General features: G+C 33.9%; 3 protein-coding genes across 6 annotated transcripts; 1 reads left to right on the plus strand and 2 right to left on the minus strand.

The window, feature by feature from the left end:
• Positions 1 to 145: 145 nt before the first annotated feature.
• On the plus strand, positions 146 to 4,882 carry LOC114194352 (protein WEAK CHLOROPLAST MOVEMENT UNDER BLUE LIGHT 1-like). 3 transcript variants are annotated; one of them, XM_028084517.1, is made up of 3 exons: positions 146 to 220; positions 1,194 to 2,386; positions 2,642 to 4,882. In XM_028084517.1, exons 2-3 carry the CDS (start codon positions 1,226 to 1,228, stop codon positions 4,511 to 4,513), a joined length of 3,033 nt encoding a protein of 1,010 aa, XP_027940318.1. In that variant the 5' UTR covers positions 146 to 220; positions 1,194 to 1,225; the 3' UTR covers positions 4,514 to 4,882. The 3 variants fall into 3 exon arrangements, with proteins under 3 accessions (XP_027940318.1, XP_027940317.1, XP_027940316.1); XM_028084516.1 differs by lacking the exon at positions 146 to 220 and adding an exon at positions 271 to 407; XM_028084515.1 differs by lacking the exon at positions 146 to 220 and adding an exon at positions 454 to 802.
• A 3,411-nt stretch (positions 4,883 to 8,293) lies between these two features.
• Positions 8,294 to 10,208, minus strand: LOC114193366 (peroxisomal multifunctional enzyme type 2). Its single transcript, XM_028083128.1, has 4 exons — positions 9,907 to 10,208; positions 9,763 to 9,823; positions 8,770 to 8,872; positions 8,294 to 8,668 (listed from the first exon to the last, which is right to left on the minus strand). The coding sequence occupies exons 1-4, from the start codon at positions 10,033 to 10,035 to the stop codon at positions 8,587 to 8,589; spliced, it is 375 nt and encodes a 124-aa protein (XP_027938929.1). The 5' UTR covers positions 10,036 to 10,208; the 3' UTR covers positions 8,294 to 8,586.
• Positions 10,209 to 14,182: 3,974 nt separating this feature from the next.
• LOC114193627 (abscisic acid 8'-hydroxylase CYP707A1-like) lies at positions 14,183 to 18,758 on the minus strand. 2 transcript variants are annotated; one of them, XM_028083502.1, is made up of 9 exons: positions 18,436 to 18,758; positions 17,942 to 18,263; positions 17,590 to 17,739; positions 17,142 to 17,216; positions 16,932 to 17,021; positions 16,629 to 16,707; positions 16,340 to 16,446; positions 16,085 to 16,203; positions 14,183 to 14,493 (listed from the first exon to the last, which is right to left on the minus strand). In XM_028083502.1, the coding sequence occupies exons 1-9, from the start codon at positions 18,636 to 18,638 to the stop codon at positions 14,394 to 14,396; spliced, it is 1,245 nt and encodes a 414-aa protein (XP_027939303.1). In that variant the 5' UTR covers positions 18,639 to 18,758; the 3' UTR covers positions 14,183 to 14,393. The 2 variants fall into 2 exon arrangements, with proteins under 2 accessions (XP_027939303.1, XP_027939301.1); XM_028083500.1 differs by having other exon boundaries at positions 17,142 to 17,390; positions 18,436 to 18,756.
• Positions 18,759 to 18,961: the final 203 nt, after the last annotated feature.

The raw sequence follows: 18,961 nt of genomic DNA on the forward strand, positions 1-18,961 counted from the left end.
TATTTGACCACTTCAAATCCTATTTTAAATGGAAAAACAATTAGTTCTAAACCTTTGTTTACATGTATGAAGATTGAGTATGTAAGCAACCATAATGTTATTTGTTTGAACTTGTAAAACAGGTGTTCCTCTTGTAAATGACAAGTATGATGTTTGAAATTTAGAAAAAAAAGAAAAGAGTGTACAGAGTGGACCTTGTAAGTTTAGTTTATGTGACAAGGTAGGTTCCACTAACTGTTCATCCTTCTTGACCCTTTCTTGTTCTTTTCCTCACTTGTTCTAATTTTAGCTCCAACTTTTTCTCAATCTAATTTTAATTTTCACATTACATTTCCTCCTCATGATTTTTCATTGATCATTAATATGTCTCTATTCTCAATCATCAGTTTTGTTTCTGCTTAATCCGGGTATTTTCCTCTCCTTCTCTTTTCTCTTCTTTCTCTTTTGTTTTTGCTTCTTTCTTCTTTCTCAAACCACCATTAATCTGTTTTCTTCCTTTTCTTCATACCCTCTTTGGCCCTTCAATTCCTCCCCCATCCACTGTTTGCATGTTCATCAACACTGTTACAAAAAAACCATCTTTGTTATAATAACTTTTTTGGTTTGCAAAGTTTTGATTAATGTTTTTCTGTATCTGGGGCTGGATATAATTGTTTCCAATACAATTTTCTTGCTATCTATTGCCTTTTCCATAAGGTTTTTGTTTCGGTTTCTTTCTCTCCATTGACATATACATGTACCACAAGAATTTACAAATTTCATCAGCCCAGTTAAAAATTGGCGAACTTGTGTCGGATGCATGGTAATTACTACCTGAAATGTTAGTTTTTGTGTGTACCTAGGTTGTCTTTCTTACAACTTTCTTCGCGTGATTGTAATCTTGATTTCAATGTCAACGTGTCTGAAACGAAAGGATCTTTCAGTTTTTCATGCATCATAAGATTCTGTATTTCTATCATTGGTTGATGATGTTCAAGCACGATTGATATGATGGGTATGAAAAAAATGAAGTAAAGATTGCATATGGGAATCGATTATCATTTTACCGCTTTTCTAGATGCTGTCAATGTCGTCATCACCCTTGAATTTGAAACCTCTGCGTGATCATATTTTATTCTGAATCTGATTGAATTTTCTGAAAAGGTTGTTTCATTTTTTTGTCACTGATTGATTCTTCATCATTTTCCTTTTAGATGCCTTTAACTCTTCCAGTTGCTTCTTACAAATGGAGGACGTTGAAGACAAGCCACCCCCAGAAACCTCTGTAATAATGGCTGAGCAGAAGCCGCTGGTAGAAACCCCTGAAGAAAACAGTGAAGTGATGATGGCTGGCACTGGTTTTCCCACAGAGTTCTCTGACTTAGAAGTGTCCCTAAATGCTTCTAACGATAAAACTATTGCACAAGTTGAACATCTTCCCACAGGTGATTCAGCTTCTACTCCTGAAGCTACAATTCATGGAACAGAAGAAACCCACCAAGAAGAAGATATCTTTAACAGGCAGAAGGAAGGAGTTTCTGCTGTCACTGCTAGCAGTGATGTTGATAATAATCTGATGAATCCCTCAACATCATCTTCTGAAACAAAAGAGTTGCAGAGTGGCTCCATAGAACTAATAACAGACTCACCTCAAACCATGGTTGCTGATGTTGCAGAAGATAATTCAGCTTCAACCTCAAAAGGTTCTGTTCATGAAACGGAACAAAGCAACCAAGGAGCCATGCCTGCAAATTCTGAAGCTGGAAAATTAGAAGATATGTCAAACAGGCAACAGGATGGCAGTGATGCTGATAATCAGATGGAGCCCTCAACTTCCTCTTTTAAGGAAAAAGAGTTACAGAATGTACCTCAAACAGTGGATACTGATGTTGTTGAGGAAGCTGTTGGCTCACATTCTGTTGCTGCTGGCAATGATGATGTTGATAATTCTTCTGAAAAAATAGAGTTGCTAAACGATCATAAAGAGCTAAAGATTGAACTGCCTCAAACCGAGGTGGAAGCTGTTGAGCCACCTGCTGCCAGTGATGAGATGGCTTCCTCTTCTGAACAAGTAGAGTTGCAGAATGATGAGGAAGAACAAAAGACAGATCCTTCTCAAGACAATGTTACTGATGTTGCTTTGAGAGGTGATGATTCACCATCTGCCAGTGATGATAGTGAGATGAAACTCTTGCAGGATGACCAGAAAGAACAGAAGACAGATCCATCTCAAACCAGTATTACTGATACTACTGTGGGAGCCACAGATTCACCTAGTTTTGTCAGGCAGATGACTGTAAGAAGAACCCTAATTGATACAGCTGCTCCATTTGAATCTGTCAAGGAAGCTGTTTCCAAATTTGGAGGCATTGTGGATTGGAAGGCTCATAGAATCCAGACAGTGGAGGTATACATGTCTTTCATTTGCTTAAATTTTCCAACTTGTTAAAATGCATTAGTACAAATATACATTTCTATACAACTCTATAACTTCTTGAGGAAAGAGTTCCATTGGAAGTTTTTCTTGCCATTATACTATGTGAAAAACCAAATAGTTTTCTTCAAACATGGAACAAAATTTATTTATACTAATGAGTAATGACTATGGTAGCTTCATGAACTAAGGAAAATCGGTTTTAACTTCAGTTTTTCTGATATACAGAGACGCAAACATGTAGAACATGAACATGAAAAGGCACAGCAGCTGATCCCGGAATGTAGAAAAAAGGCCGAGGCTGCAGAGAAAGAGAAAATGAGAGTGCTGCAGGAGCTGGATACCACTAAGAGACTAATAGAAGAGCTGAAACTGAACCTAGAGAGGGCTCAAACAGAAGAGCGTCAAGCAAGACAGGACTCAGAACTTGCAAAGCTGAGAGTGGAAGAGATGGAGCAAGGCATTGCAGATGACTCTAGTGTTGCAGCCAAGGCACAGCTTGAGGTAGCTAGAGCAAGGTATTCATCAGCTGTCACAGAGTTAACATCTATAAAAGAAGAGTTGGATGCATTGCGTGGCGAATATGCATCATTAGTTGTTGAAAAAGAAGAAGCTGTGAAGAAATCTGAAGAGGCTATTGCTTCATCAAAGCAAGTGGAGAAGACGGTGGAAGACTTGACTATTGAGCTGATAGCAACAAAGGAGGCACTGGAAAGTGCACATGCTGCACACATGGAAGCAGAGGAGCAGAGAATAGGAACAGTGATGGCAAAAGATCAGGATTGTCTTCTTTGGGAGACGGAACTTAACCAGGCAGAAGAAGAAGTCCAGAGTCTGAACCAGAAAATTTTGTCTGCTAAGGATCTCAAATCTAAACTGCAAGCAGCCTCAGCTTTGCTGCTTAATTTGAAAGCTGAATTAAGTCTTTATATGGAATCAAAGCCTGACCCAGAAGGTGGTGATGAAGGAGTCTCCAAAGAAGGGCAAGATAAACCAGCGAAGAAGACACACAGTGAAATACAAGAAGCAGTTGCATCAGCAAAAAAGGAACTTGAGGAGGTAAAGCTTAACATAGAGAAAGCCACCACTGAGGTAAATTACTTGAAGGTGGCCGTAGCCTCGTTAAAAACAGAACTTGAAAATGAGAAACTATCTTTTGCCTCCATGAGGCAAAGAGAGGGAATGGCTTCCATCGCAGCTGCATCTCTTGAAGGTGAACTGGAGAACACTGTATCAGAAACGGCTTTGGTTCAGATGAAGGAAAAGGAAGCGAGAGAGAAAATTGCTGTGCTACCAAAGAAACTACAAGAAGCAGTTGAAGAGAACAACGAGGCCAAATTGCTTGCTCAAGAAGCTCGTGAAGAGTTGCAGAGAGTGGAGGAGGAGGCTGAACAATTGAAGGCGAGTGCAAGCACATTGCAGAGCAAATTACTAGCAGCAGAAATGGAGATAGAAGCTGCAAGAGCTTCTGAAAGGTTGGCAATAGCAGCAGGTAAAGCATTGCAAGAGAGTGAGTCACCTAAGAGCAGCAAAACTGAAGTGGATTCATCCAATTGGGTGACACTTTCAGTGGAGGAGTACTATAATCTGAGCAAGCAAGCACATGATGCAGAAAAAGAAGCCAACATGAGGGTTGCAACAGCAAATTCTAGAATTGAAGCAGCGAAGGAGTCTGAACTGAGAACCTTGGAGAAGTTGAATGGTGTGACTAGAGAAATGGCTGCAAGAAGAGAATCTCTGAAGATGGCGATGGAGAAAGCTGAAAAGGCGAGGGAGGGAAAACTAGGTGTAGAACAAGAACTAAGAAAATGGAGGGCTGATCATGAGCAACGAAGAAAAGCTGGTTCAGCAGTAGGCAAAGAATTGGTTAAGCATCAAAGTAGTAAAAGTTCAGACGGTATTCTTGAAAGACACAAAACTCATCGTTTACCTATGCCTCTTCGTTACTTTTCCAGTTCAAAGTCTTATGTACATTCTAACGGTGGAGCGGCGGTGTCATCGCCGGATTCCAAGAGCGGAAAGAAGAAGAAGAAGTCATTCTTCCCATGGGTTTTGATGTTCTTTGGGAAGAAAAAGTCTCACACAACACATTCAGGGTGATCCACTATGGAAGAAGATACATGCATTGTGATGCTCCATTACACTTATCTGAACATGTGATCCTTTTGGAGATTATTGAAAACTATATCACACACTTGTACATGTTAGTCATTGCTGTATGTATGGTTGATTGCATCATACTCCATCTCTCTGAGAGAGAGAGAGAGGACTGTGAATGGTCTTCAACTCACCGATTTATGACAACATGAAAATAAGCTCTTCATCACTGGTGAGAAAACAAAAAATAAGATCATTCTCTATTGTGTATAGGCTTCTGATATATTGAACCTCCGTGTAAAGTTATGTATCAGATTTCATCAAATCAAGAATTTTGAGTTTGAGATTTGAATATGAATGGCACATTGGAAACATGTCATTCCACTCAGCTGGTACAAGTAGGAGAGATTCTAAGGCTGCGTTTCAAAAGGTGTTACTTTGAATGGCACGTAAACACAAACATACACTACATGGTTCCAATTCTCTTCTTTTTAGTAAGATGGTCTTTTTGGATCTTTCTGATGAATGGAAAATATCATCGTTTAAATGCCTTCTTCATCTTGTGAACTGCTAAACTAAAATGATGGTAAATATCTTGTAAGCATTGCATTATTCTTACAAACAAAGCACAAGAACTGAACTAGAGCATCTGTAACTTAATAATTTTCACTAAACTTAATAATATGGGGAAGTAAAACAAGATAACTAATTGCGTCGATATTAAAATGTGGATTATTATATTTGATCCAACATAATCAGAAGAAAATATATTAAACTAATATGGTAATCAAACCTTTATGTTTTTAGTTCCAAAATTTGAACTTGAAATCTGGATTTGTCTCTGTTCATTAGATCTTTGATTGATGGAATAATACTTAGTTTTGCAGATATGACCTGTTGTCTCTTACATCTTTGTCTTCTGTCTTTTTTTTAATGAAGTTAGCTAGTTCCTGTTACTTAATCTTTGTTCAAATCAGTTTTTAGTTAGTCATATTTTCATTCTAAATAAATATTCTCTTCTTTTATTCTATTCTATAGTAGAAACGATAATACAACAGTTTTTTTCCTGTTTGTATTCTTTTTTTTTTCTCTCTTTTTAACAGTGATACCTTTGTTATTCAATATATAAGAGTTCTTCGCCTAGCGAGCTCTGTTTCGCATCTGTTTTCTTTTCTTTGCCAAGATTTCTTTTTTATTTTCTTTTCTGTTCTCGTTTTTGTTTCCTGTGGTATAGATTTTGCAGCATAACATCAGATTTTATTCTTGATGTGATGTTATATCATAGTCATGTAAAACATGATTCTCATAATTAAATTTAGATTAGGATATAGTACATAAAAGTAAAATCATATTAATTATTCATCATATTTATTTACATTAGAAGTAAGGTTCTTATTTTATCATAACATCATAAATAGTTGTAAGTTTAATCGTGTGATTGATGATTGTATTTAAACTGTGTTCATTAGACAATAGAGTCTAATGTTTTTCCAAACAATTATTCTATCAACATCGTATTTTCTTCATCTCTCCTACCCGGCCACAATTGAAAGTCACAATTTATTTGTTCTAATAGTTTTATTATAAAAATTAAAAAGAAGTTATCAGTAAAAAATAAATAAATAATTATAGTAAAGTACTTGTAAGGTGGTTTAACCTTTTTAAAGCAATATACATGATATCTCTGAAATAAGAGATGCAGAGAGGACAGAACATCATAAACCACAAAAAAACATCATAAAAATTAAATATTTACGTTTACTTCTTTTCAAAAAGATACATATTTGTATTTATATTCATACATGCATCTCAAAGTTTCAACATTTTGATTACATCATATTTTCAAATTTTGGTGAACTGGAATAGTATAGAAAAGATTAACGTGTCAATATTACTAAAAGAAAAACTAATGGTGATTGGTACGGTGATAGAAATATTTGTGTCTCATAGAGTTAATAAAGATGATTCACGTCGTATGTCACTATATTATTTTGTCATGCATGATTTGAATTTCCACCTTCATTTTGTTTCTTTCCCATGTCTCTTCACTACGTGTTTTACAAATAATGTAAGAAAAAGTCATAAAGTTTGTTGGTTTTTGTTGTATTTCATGAAATAAAAGATCAAATAAGGTTTTTGAATTTGTTTCTTCTCTAATTTTAATGAATGAAAGTTCAATCTCTGGTTTTTTTAGACAAAAAATGTTAAGCAGAATCTTTGATCATTTAGATGGTAGGTCGACTAAATTAGAGTTGAAGGTTGAAGCAGACATGAGGTAAAGATCCAGACTTATTAACATGAGCTGAAAGTTAGGATAGATTAACACATGTTAAAGGTTAAAACAAGTCTGTCATATAAAATATTTTATATACCTAATGTTAAAATAAGTCGACTTAGACTTAAGTTCAAAACGTGTTGATCAAATCGAATATTGAATCAAATCGGTTCAAAAACTAATGGTCGAAACAAATTGATTTGAACTGAAAACTAAGATGAATCAACCATAATCAAAAGTTGAATCAAGTCAGGTAAGATAGAAAGTTGAAAGCTCAAAGATTCAACAACTTTTTTTTAGTCAAATCATAAAAAAAATGGGTGTTAAAACAAATCAAAATCATGCTTTATCTAGACAACTTCTCCATTCATATAAAAGTCATATTAGACTACCACAACTTCATTTTGGAAACTCTACATTCATACTTGCATGAAACGACAATGTAAACACGATTTATTCATATACAAATTTTTTTAAAATTTTGTCCATTTCAATAATTTTGATGCATATTATCCTACCTTTCTAGCATGCACGACATCAATGTTTTGTGGTCATTCTCACTGCGATTTGAACATAATCATATTAGCTTTTATTGGCTCCAAGGGTTCAAAACAAGAAAGTAAACTTTACTGTTCAACGCATGCAAGCTATTGAGTAGAAGTAGCAGTTTGAATAAGAAACGAAAGAGTGAGTAATGAAGAAAGGAACAGTACAAGATAATGAACCAATTGACAACAAAATCAATTTAACTATCGGAAGAGAAGGACAAGTTTCACAACACCCGACCCAGTTAAAGCTTTCACTGTGCCGACAACATTGCAAATTTCGAGCTATCAGCCCCAGAAATGTGTACGAAATAGATTTGAAACTCTTGTTGCCTGATAGGCAGTGACCCCTTATCAATATCGACAGGGTGTATGCTGTGCGACACAAGGAGATGGAGATTTCTCCTAGTTTATAAGGATAGACCATAAGAGATATAATATATTTGAATTAAAATGAACCATGTATATATGAACCCTCACTCCTTAAACAATAAACTTGTATTTTTATCAAGGTTAGAATGTTTTCAATTTCTAATCACCGCAATTTCGCTAAAGAATTGTTCGATGTGGATCATTTGAGTGCCACCATAAGCTCAATACAGACTTAGTGCTAGCACCCTAATAATACGTTTCATCAGTGAAATTGCATAATGGTTTCACTCCCAACAGGAGAATGAATGACAGAATAATACTAGTTAGTATTTTTCAGCACCACCTAGGTCACAATAGATTATAATAACAACTGCGTAGATCTTGACACTGGAATGTCATTTGAAGAAAACTTAACTGTAATATATCGTGCGGAAATAAGATAAAGATTGATAGAAAAAAAAAACATTAGTAAATTTGGTTGATAAAATTAGCATTAGCAAAATCACTTATGTAGCGTGTAGACACATGATATAAAATCCAACAAATAGTCAGAAACCAATGCATTGATCCGAGAATTTATGGCAAAAAGAATAGAAAAGTGGTTGTAAACAATGCATGATGTACTATTTTCATACATAAAACATCGAATTACAGTGCAATAAAGATATGGCAGATTTGCGGGACAATGTAAATATACTTCAATATTCAGAACAAAATTAAAATCATGAACCGCCTACAACCTTGGTAAAGATGATCCATGTATTACCTAAAGATATATAATTATATTCCTGAAATGTTGATGCTATCTATTTTGGTTGACTGCATCAAACGATAATTCTTACAATCTTAAGTAGTTGAAAGCATCTCAGCTCAAGCATCTCAGCTCACAGCTTGGAAGGCTTTGGGAAGATATCTGGAGTAAATTTTTGAGCAGCACTCAAACTTCCCTTAATCTTCATCGCACCCCTACATTCGTTCACCACACATCAAACACATGAATGCATTAACAAAGAAGAAAAAACAACGAAAAGTAAATTGGAACGAAAATATCCATTGAAAAGTTGAACCTCATGAAAGCAATCTGCGGATTCATCTTTCCCAAGGCAACCTTAACAAAGTCCTCATCCTTAAATGAAAAGGTTGCATCAGGTTTTCCTCCTTCGTATGGCCCTAAATACACACAAACCCAATAAATACTCATACAGGAAAGTATTGTCAGAGAACGCAATAAAATTTAGTCAAATCAAGTAGAATTGTCAAAATACAGTTCTAAAAAATCCTCTGATTTCCAGAAAAAATACATTTCAAAAAATTCACAAGGACAGTTTAGCAATTAAACTCTATAACGATGAAACTACACAGTCAATTTACTAATCAATGATAGGTGCGACTTTTAATGTAGTTAACACAACAAATTGTACATAACAATTCGTCCATAAAATTTTACACTGGAATAGACTGTTTACTCAAACAAAAGTTCAAAGCTCTAACAAGTTAAGATAGTATACTATGTTCTGTCTGCTCTTGTTACTTATCACAAGATAAGGCAGCAAGCCTCGATACTCATCACAAAAGATGAGAGGAAAATTCTACGATCCTGATCTCCCTCCGTAACCCACAGTGCCACAGTGTAAAGGTGAAACAGTGCGTTTGAACGAGTTTCTCGAAGAATTTCAAAGATAAAAATAAAAAGAAAAACCGAAATTAGTTTCAACTTAAATTAAAATGAGTTTATGCATCAATTAATTTGTAGAAGTTTTCTCTTCTTTAGTTTGTGTAAAATTTAATTTGTTAACTTCTGGAGAATCTCTTTTCATTTTCTTCTCCTTATTTTTTCACCATAATCAATACGGTGAATACTGTACATTGATTATCATTGAGATCACAATACATTGCATGCATAGCAGCAACATTTTATTTCACGTCTGAGAGTGAATTTAAAGGTCCATCGTCATGATTCGGGAGACACGTGCACGTCTCCGATTGCAATTCATATCGAAAACCTAAGTATAAACAAAAACAATTGAAAAGTGAAAACGAAAGAACGGAAGCATGCTAACCTTTGGTGACCTCTCCTTTCTTGAGATCAACGGTATAGACGACCTCATCGAATCCAAGTTTCTACAAATCCAAGCCATTCAACGAGACGGTAATGCAATTCACAACAATTAGGTTAAACGAAGAGTGAGAAGAAGGAAGGTTACCTTCGGAGCAATGTGAAACTGATAAACGAGTCCAATTTTTTCCGTGAGCTTTTTGCCAGCGTCAGTGGCGATGTGCTGCTTCATCTGCTCCATAATCGCGTCGGATTTCAGGTTCGAAGAATCCGCCATGGCTTCGCGACGCAACAATCACACGAAACCTACCAGTTCAAGTTTGGTTTAAGTTCGGGTTTGTTGGTTGGAGGAGTGGGACCGGCACCATCTGATTTCAACTTTCCAGTAACCTCTGCATTTATAGTCCTCTCCCTGTTTAGTTACGTTACGGTGTTGTGCATTGAAAGGATTAGACATAAAAGCGTTGAACAGTTTTGGACACTGTTGTAATGAAAGGATAAGAATGGGTTCGGGAATGAATGAGGCCCATTTAGCTCACGCGTTTCCATGTGGATCAGATAGATCCATACTCTGCATTAATTATATATTATATTATATTATATTATATATTCGTTTATTTATAAATTTTAATTTTCTTAGTTTAAACTAAAATATTATTATAAAAATGTTTATGCTAACATATGTTATCCACTCTTAATATTGTAAATTGAATCTCTAATTTAAAGAGGGAGATTTGTACATCTTCCCTCTTTAGTTAACGATTAATAATAAAAAGTACCTTATTGGAATAATAAAAAGTACCTTATTCGTACATTTCAAATTATCTCTTTACTTATTTTTCTACCTACGTATACCCTTTTATTTAATTTATATTTTTATCTTATTTTCAAAAGAACTTACAATGGTTAAAAGTAATTTATATCTCAATGTAATTATTCTTGTAACATATTTAACTAATTGGATCTCAGTTTTTTATAAATAAATATTTAGGTCTAATTTTAGAGAATGAATAACATACCAATATACATGTTTTAATGCATTGAATGAAGTATTGTAGGAAATCTTAACCTTAACATGAGATGATAGATTGTTTAAGTACAAGATTAAGGTGTAGATCTTAACTATTTACAATACCAAATGAAGACTCTCTTAATTTGTGATACCTATCTTGTGAAAAATTTACATATAAGCACTCACAAATAAAAATGTAAGTAATGAGATCTTTGTTAAATACTATACTATTGTCTCCTTAAGTATTGTTTTTTTTTTTTTTCTCTCTAAGTTTTAAAATCATCTATCTCTAATATGTTTCAATGCATAATAATGTCTACCACCCTTCACCCCTTCATCTTCCTAATCTCTCTCTTAAGTAAGTAGTTCATTCAAATCTTTTTATTTATATTTTCATGCCTTTGAAGAGCATAAACAATCATAATGATTTTCTCTTATATTACTACTTGTAATGGACATCATCAATTTGTTTCCTTTTTTATTCCAACTATTCTTTTATTTTTAGATATTTTCCTCATTCATTTTATTGATAAAAATAATTTTAATTATAGGAAAATATTTGTCCCAAATTTGTTTTCTTTTATAGTATAAGATTTTTTGTAATTATTGATATTTTATTGCTCTTTTATTTTAAATATTTTTTTCCAAATTTCTTTTATTTCATAGTATAATATTTGTTCACCATTAATTATTGATATTTTACTATTTATAATTTTTGTGTTAATTATTTCATTCATTTAAATTTAATTGATAAAAATAATTTTAATTAGAGGATAACATTTAATCCAAATTTATTTCTTCTGTAGTATAAGATATTTTTTTCACCATTATCTATTGATATTTTATTACTCTTTCAATTTTTGTGTTAATTAATTAAGTAATTAATTTAAATTTTATTGGTAAAAATTATTTTAATTATAGGAAAATATTTATTCCAAATTTTATTTCTTTTATAGTATAAGATTTTTTCACCATTATCTATCGATAATTTGTTACTCATTTAATATTTGAGTTAATTAATTAATTAATTCATTTAAATTTTATTGGTAAAAAATATTTAATTATAAGAAAATATTTATTTCAAATTTTATAAATTTTATTTATTTTATAGCATAAATTTTTTCACCATTATCAATTGATATTTTGTTACTCTTTTAATTTTTGTTATAATTAATTAAATAATTTTAATTACAGATTTATTCCAAATTTATTTTCTTTTATAGTATAACATTTTTTTATCATTAATTATTAATATTTTATTACTCTTTTAATTTTTAATTAGCATTTGATTCATTTTTTTCTCACTAAATATATTTCAATATATGTGAACTAAATGATGTCGATTCACTTTGACGAGATCATATAGTTGGACTGGGTCCAACAGGACAACCCGTAAAGAAAAAGGTGAGTTGGGTCAAGAATTTTGGTTCGTTAGTCCATATTAATCTGGCTTGTTTGGACCGTCAACCTTTTGGGCTGTAGGACGGGTTGACCGTTGGTTGGCCTGTCAATATCAAGTAAAGCGGGTTTGCCTGTGGCCTGTATCAATGTTTTTTTTTTTTTGCTTCTTCACTTTCATTAACAGTTAACATGAATAATGAAATCCAAGTTCTTAAGAGTTTATTTTCATGATTGAATATGTGATTTTTATCTCTATATATTAATGTAGTGTTCTGCTCTTCATCTCTTATCTTCTAATCAATAATTGATAGGGTTGGAAATATGGGTCTGACCCGGCGGACTGGCTGTCTCCAAAAAAATGTAGGGTAGGCCAAGACATTGAGCTCACTAGCCCACATGAGTCCGGCCTACAAGAGCCCACAGCTCGTACGGCTGGACCGTTGGTCTGCAAAAAAAATGCACTTGTATATATTAGTTACTTTCTTTCTAGACTTTTGCATGAACGTTCCAAATTCTTGTATGACTTGAAACAATAAATATTATGTATTTTTGAAAGTGCTAAAATTTGAATAATACATTGTGTATGTTAAAGTACAAATATGAATATGATGAAAATGTTGAGTTATCAATTTATCATCCAACTTTCCAAAATTTTTGTTTAATTTTATGAACTTGTTAAAATTTTCCAATTAGTTGCACTTATGCGGGATGGGCCATAATTTTAAATGCGGAGTAGGCCAACTAGTCTACCTTTTGCAGGCCAAGTGCGAATTGGGCATAAACGGCCCGAGCTGGCATGCATTGCCACTATCCCTAATAATTTTATTAGTAGATAATCAAGTTTAAAAAAACAATTTTTTTTCTTTAGAAAAAAGGATAAACTAAACGAACTAGTCCATTAACTCATCAACCTAACACAGGATGGGGTGAGTTCCAATTTCTGACCCGTACTATGTAAACAGGTTAACCTGTCCGGACCTATTTTCAATGCGCCAAAAATGAGTCGGGCCAAAACGGGCCGTTTTGTCACCCCTGTATAGGTTCCCTCCTTTAAGTGAAACTCATTTCGGAAAGTTAAAAAAAAAAAACAATATCTGTTACAAGTGTTAAATAAACAAGTCCGTCTCATTAGTACTTTTGAATGCAATATCAGTTTCTCTAGTTTAGAACCATAAACAAAAGAAAGAAGAAAAGAATACGGGAGATGGGTGAGTTTGAAAAGAGGAGGAGACAATATTTCATGTTCAGAGGACCAAAACCTGACTCAAAGAAAACAAGTAATATATAACAATGGGAATCAATTGAACGACAAGGGCAGGTTGAGGTCCACCCCATATTATTTGGGAGACTGGTCCTCATAAGTCTGATAACAATGTTAGAACACTGGTCCCCATTAACAAAATATCAAAACATTGCCACAAGAGACAGTACAAGGAGAAGCCTTCATAAAGCTGCCACCAAGCTCATGTAGCTAAGTCCTGCCAAGCTCCTTCACCAACACAACTACTGCAATATCTATGTGTTGCACATGACTCAAAACAAAATATCAACACAGAAAAAACAAAAACCGAAGGATCAGTCCGACCTGACTTATTAGTTCATCTTGTACATAGCGAGTTATGATTATCGATCGATTTCTGTTTGACGAACCAATCCAGTTGTGTTATTTTTGACAAATCACAAACAAACTGGATTAAAAAAATCGGACCGAGTCGTTTTGTCACCCTATTTTAAATATATAACCGATGACACCATAAAAAATCAGTAAAAATTTTGCACTCATCTATCAACTACATAAATGAAGAACATGACCAAAGCCAGATATATGTTACATGTTACTTTGTCATGTGATCCAAACACGCACGTCTTATGTACATGAGTTGTTGGATACAAATTTTTTTCCTTAATTTGTTGCATTATTGCTCCCAATTTTGATTCTGAATGCACACACATAACTTAACTGCATTTATATGTAACAGAAACATATAAAAAGTATTTTGGCTCAAAAAGATAATTGAAACTGATATGCTTGAAGCGAGAAATACAGCAGCACCCTCTTTTTGTTCTTTGTTTGAGGGGTGGAAAATGATTAAGGATAGAGGGGTAACAATTGAAGTGCCCCAACATGGAAAAATAAAAATCAAAGAGTCAAACTAGAAAAAAAAAAAAAAAGATAAAAGGTTGAAAAGTGGGTTGCTTGTTCTTCCCATGCTACTTTTTCTCTAGCTGGTAGATTCTCTCCAACATCTAGCTGGGAGTCCATTCAGTGGCAAAGGAAATGGACCATACTGAATTCCACACTTGGATCCTACCACTTCCCACCTGTTCACACAAACACACTAATCACATATCACATTTATTTTTATCGACAAATATTAATGGTTAATTTTTGTTAATGAACATAGTTGAATCCGTAATTTTTTGAATTTTTTTCTAAATTCATCGAATCAATCTTTTTTCTTTAAATTGTTAGCAGAAGATCGAACCGATTATCTTTCATTTTTATGCTACATGCTTTTATTCACATCTCATGTTACTAACATACTCATCTTCTTTTGTTTTCAATGTTAGTATATGTCCAAATTAACACTTATGGTTCTGCTTTATTCACCACTTGATTCATTTCCAAAAGCAGAAACTACACATTCTTGAAGCTTTTGTTTAGTTCTTCAACATTGCAATATATAATTAATAACAGTGGGGTTGATGTGTATAAACCTTATATACTGATAAAATTGTCCATTGGTGTGATATATTGATGCATGTAAACCTGTTATATCAGTGCCTATTTTACTTTCATTTCATTGTTAATAATTAATGAGTTAATTAAAATACAAAACAATTAGTGTATATAAAATCGTACCTTTTAGTTTTTATAAAATCGTACCAATGTTGTTTTAGAAAATTCAGCATTTCTCTTTTCTGACAGACATACTTTACACTCAATGACGCCCAGTTCTGTCATGTGAGGAAACATTATTACGATGATACGTGTAATTCTTCAAACAGGTCTCATGTAACTCAACCCTACCAGAGCAACGTGTTCATTTTTTAGCTCTTACCAGTAGGGTCATATCACCATGTTTGCTTTCAAGAAAAAGGTATATTTCTACTTCTGCACACTCAGATTCTCTCATCGTTCTTATTCTTCATTTTTTTTTTTAATCTAACAATATTTATGGTTTTTTTTGTTACAGTATATATAATAACTATTTTAAAAGTAATAGATATTCTCTTTACAGTCTTTGTACGAATGCATATCATGCAAAAACTTGATATTTTCATATTCATCACATTTTTAGATTATGTCAAGTTTTCTCCCTCCACTTTGAACCTTATATGTCTCTAGAAAATAAAATGAATATTCCGAGTGATGTTTGAAAATGATAGTTTGAACGTTCAATGCAGAGACAAATCTTTGGTGGAGTTCTGGGGGCAATTGCCCCACAAACTTTTTTATTTTTTCTTAATGTGATGTTTATGTGTTAATACAAATGTCTTCATAACTTGAAACTCAGTATAAAAAGTCAATCAATAATAAGAGTGTTTCCCCACAAATTTATATATCAGTATTGGTCCCCAACATAAAACTTTCGAATCTGTCATAAGAAAAAGTATCACTTTATATGCCAAATTTTGTAAATGAAGAGTATGAAATAACAGTTAACAAATTAAAAATTAGTATTTTGAAAACATAGTTAAATGTGTGAGTGATACTGAAAAATTGATTTTGGCTGTGATTTATATGGGCCCTTTTAGTCATTATTTTTCATCAGTTAGTATGTACTGCTATAGATGCTTTTAAGCTGTCTCTCCATGGTGTTAATAATAATAATAATAATAATCCGTATGATTATTCTTCTCTTTTTCTCTGTTTTTGGCATATTCTTCTCTACTAATTAAACAACAGTACCTAAATTTGGTGACCAAATGATGGATCATAATCAGTGTCTCCAGCTTAGCAAGCTCATTGCCAGGGCAGGCATGTACTCCACTGCCAAATGGCATGAAAGTATTGGGCTTTGGTGCAACCTATGCAAACAAAAAACAAACATAAATAGTTGTTCTTTCCTGTTTCAAAATGATGAAATGTCTTTTGCTGATAACATTGATTAATCAGCCTTATCCATGCATAAACCATTACTGTTTTTTCTTCCAGCAAATATACCTCAAACCTTGAAGGGTTGAATTTCTGAGGCTCCGGAAAGAACTCAGGATTGTGGTGAATATTTCTGAATAGAGGCATGGCTTTCCACCCTTTTGGTATTAAGAATCCTGTGGTCAGATAAATTCCATGATCAGACCATAAGTTTTCAAAACGAATATGTTTTCACTTTAGGCCTTTGCAGAATGTGGTTTTTTTAAGAGCTCATAATATGAGTCACTTTGCATGGTGCATTTTTGGACCCCTAAGAAAAAGTTTGAAATCTTGCATATATGTTAAATATTCTTCTTACCCTTGTACTCCACATCAGCTATTGCCTCTCTGAAAGGAAATGAAATAATGCTTGCCATTCTCAAACTCTCTAACACAACCTGACCAAGGTCACAGTTTACCATTATCAGTCACTTGCAACAAACTCACTCAACACTTACTTAAACAACAGGAATCACCACGGACTCAACACCTTTACTTTTTGTTTTGTTGGACCAATTGTGAATGTATAAGATGAAAGAACTTTTCCAAAAGTGAAATATATGGTTGCTTTTAATCTTGGAATATGTAAAATATATGACTTTTACTTAATTGAATAACCTACCTTGTGAGTGATTCTCATGTTTCTAGTCTGATCCCAACTCAGTGGTAGATTATTACCTTCATTAGACTTGTGAATAGCCTTCTGCTCTGCCTGCAAAGCCAACATTACCACAAATTATAGTCATTATTACTAACATAAACATCAAATACTACACACCCTTTTCCTCACAAAGAAGATAAGCTCAAGTTAAAGTTTCCTTTTTTTATATACCTTTACTGACTCCAGAAGTTTCGGTTCATCATGCAGGTACTTTACAACCCATGTCATGGCACTAGCTGTGGTGTCCTGAGCAGCAAAAAGCACCCCAATAATGTTATCTGCAATTTGGTCATCAGATAACACTTCTCCTCCTTCACCTTTCCAATTCAACAGACAACTCAAAAGATCCCTTTCGACCAACTTCTTCTCCTTCCTCTCACAGATAATCTCACTTATAATCTTCCCGAGTCTCTTTCTAGCCTACAAAGAACATATACACGTGTGTGTGTGAGTGAGTGAGTACCTTTTCATACTTCCATTCAACCCAATCACAGTTCTTGATGCAACTAATGTGATCCTTATAGAAAAACCTTGAAGTTGTAGTCAAAAACACGTCTTAAAACCTTCTAAACACAGTAATCAAGACATGAATTTGTTGAAGAGAATTAGTATTACTTACCAAAAGTGCTTTTTGGTACTGTGTTCCTGGAATGCAAGTTGGGAAGGAATTGTAACCAGCATCCACAATACGGTAATTCTTCTTTAGCTCCTCCCTCGAACGTGGCTCAAGATGGCCAAAAGTAGTGAGGATTCCAACTTCAAAAGAAATCTGCAAGAAAGCATTCAACGGTGGACCACTTAAATTATTGACCCTTATTACACCATACAGCAAAAGTATACATAAAAAAACGCAGAAAATGCCAGACTCACAGTGCTAGAATATGAATAATATAATAATGGATCCAATCATTCGTGCAATATAAAAACAAAACAACAGTGCATATATAATGTTGCAGGAAAAGTGAAGCTACCCTTTTCATTTCCTTAAACATGTTGATGACTTGACCATCACCCCAAGAGTTCATGCCAGATAACACTAAGGCTTCGATATGAGGCACCAAGTTGCGAAGTGCTTCAAAGGAAAGTGACCTCTGAACAAGCTTCCTCAGACGAGTGTGGTAGTCTCCCTGATGGAAAAACAAAGCAAAAGGACCAATCAAACGCTCTTTGCTTTTCGGGTATGTTGGTTTGAACAAGTGAGCTTGAGTCACTAGCACAAAGCGTGCAGCCTCAGGGCTGATCAGCATCACACAGGGACAACCCAGGATGTTGGTCTTAAATATCTCACCAAACCTAAAATCAAACATAGTTAATGTTCTGTCGTGTGCATTAAAATGTGAACAAACATAACTCCTTCAAGTTATGTTCAAAACATGAAAAATCACATCTGAACACGTTTTTCATGTAATGTAATGTAATATAATATAATATATATTATATATGCATGTGTGAAATGGAAGTAAACCTTTTGTGTTTGGTGGAAAAGTAGACATTTGGGTCTTGGGAGTAGAGTTGGAGGGTTTCTCCTATGTACGGCCAACCCATTGAACCTGGAGGGAGCTTTGCGGTTGTTTGGTTCTGAGGTTTTCTTCTGTTTAGTTTTGGTAAGAACATGAATGAAAATAAGGTAAGAAAAATGACAATGATGTAAGCGAAAATTGCATCCATTGAGGGTGTTACTGGACTCTCTTCTTTGGAAAGTCAAAATGTTAGGCTTTTCATATAAAAAAGGGAATAAAAGAAATAAGAATTGCAGAATAATTTGAGCTCTGCTAATTTGGAGTCATCAAGGGGGGGAGAAGCAACCTTATATAGAACAATAACACCACATTCTCATCCTTCGTGTTCATGTGGGACCGACCAACTAAGGAGTTAACTTTATCAACATAGAAGGGAGACAAATGTGTATGAAACCTCTAATGTTAACATAAATCTCATTAGTTTAGGTGGCTCATGAAAAGCGAAGGAGTGATAAAAAAAAATAAAAAAAT

This window comes from Vigna unguiculata, chromosome 8 (genome assembly GCF_004118075.2).
Source record: "Vigna unguiculata cultivar IT97K-499-35 chromosome 8, ASM411807v1, whole genome shotgun sequence".
Lineage (NCBI taxonomy): Eukaryota > Viridiplantae > Streptophyta > Magnoliopsida > Fabales > Fabaceae > Vigna > Vigna unguiculata.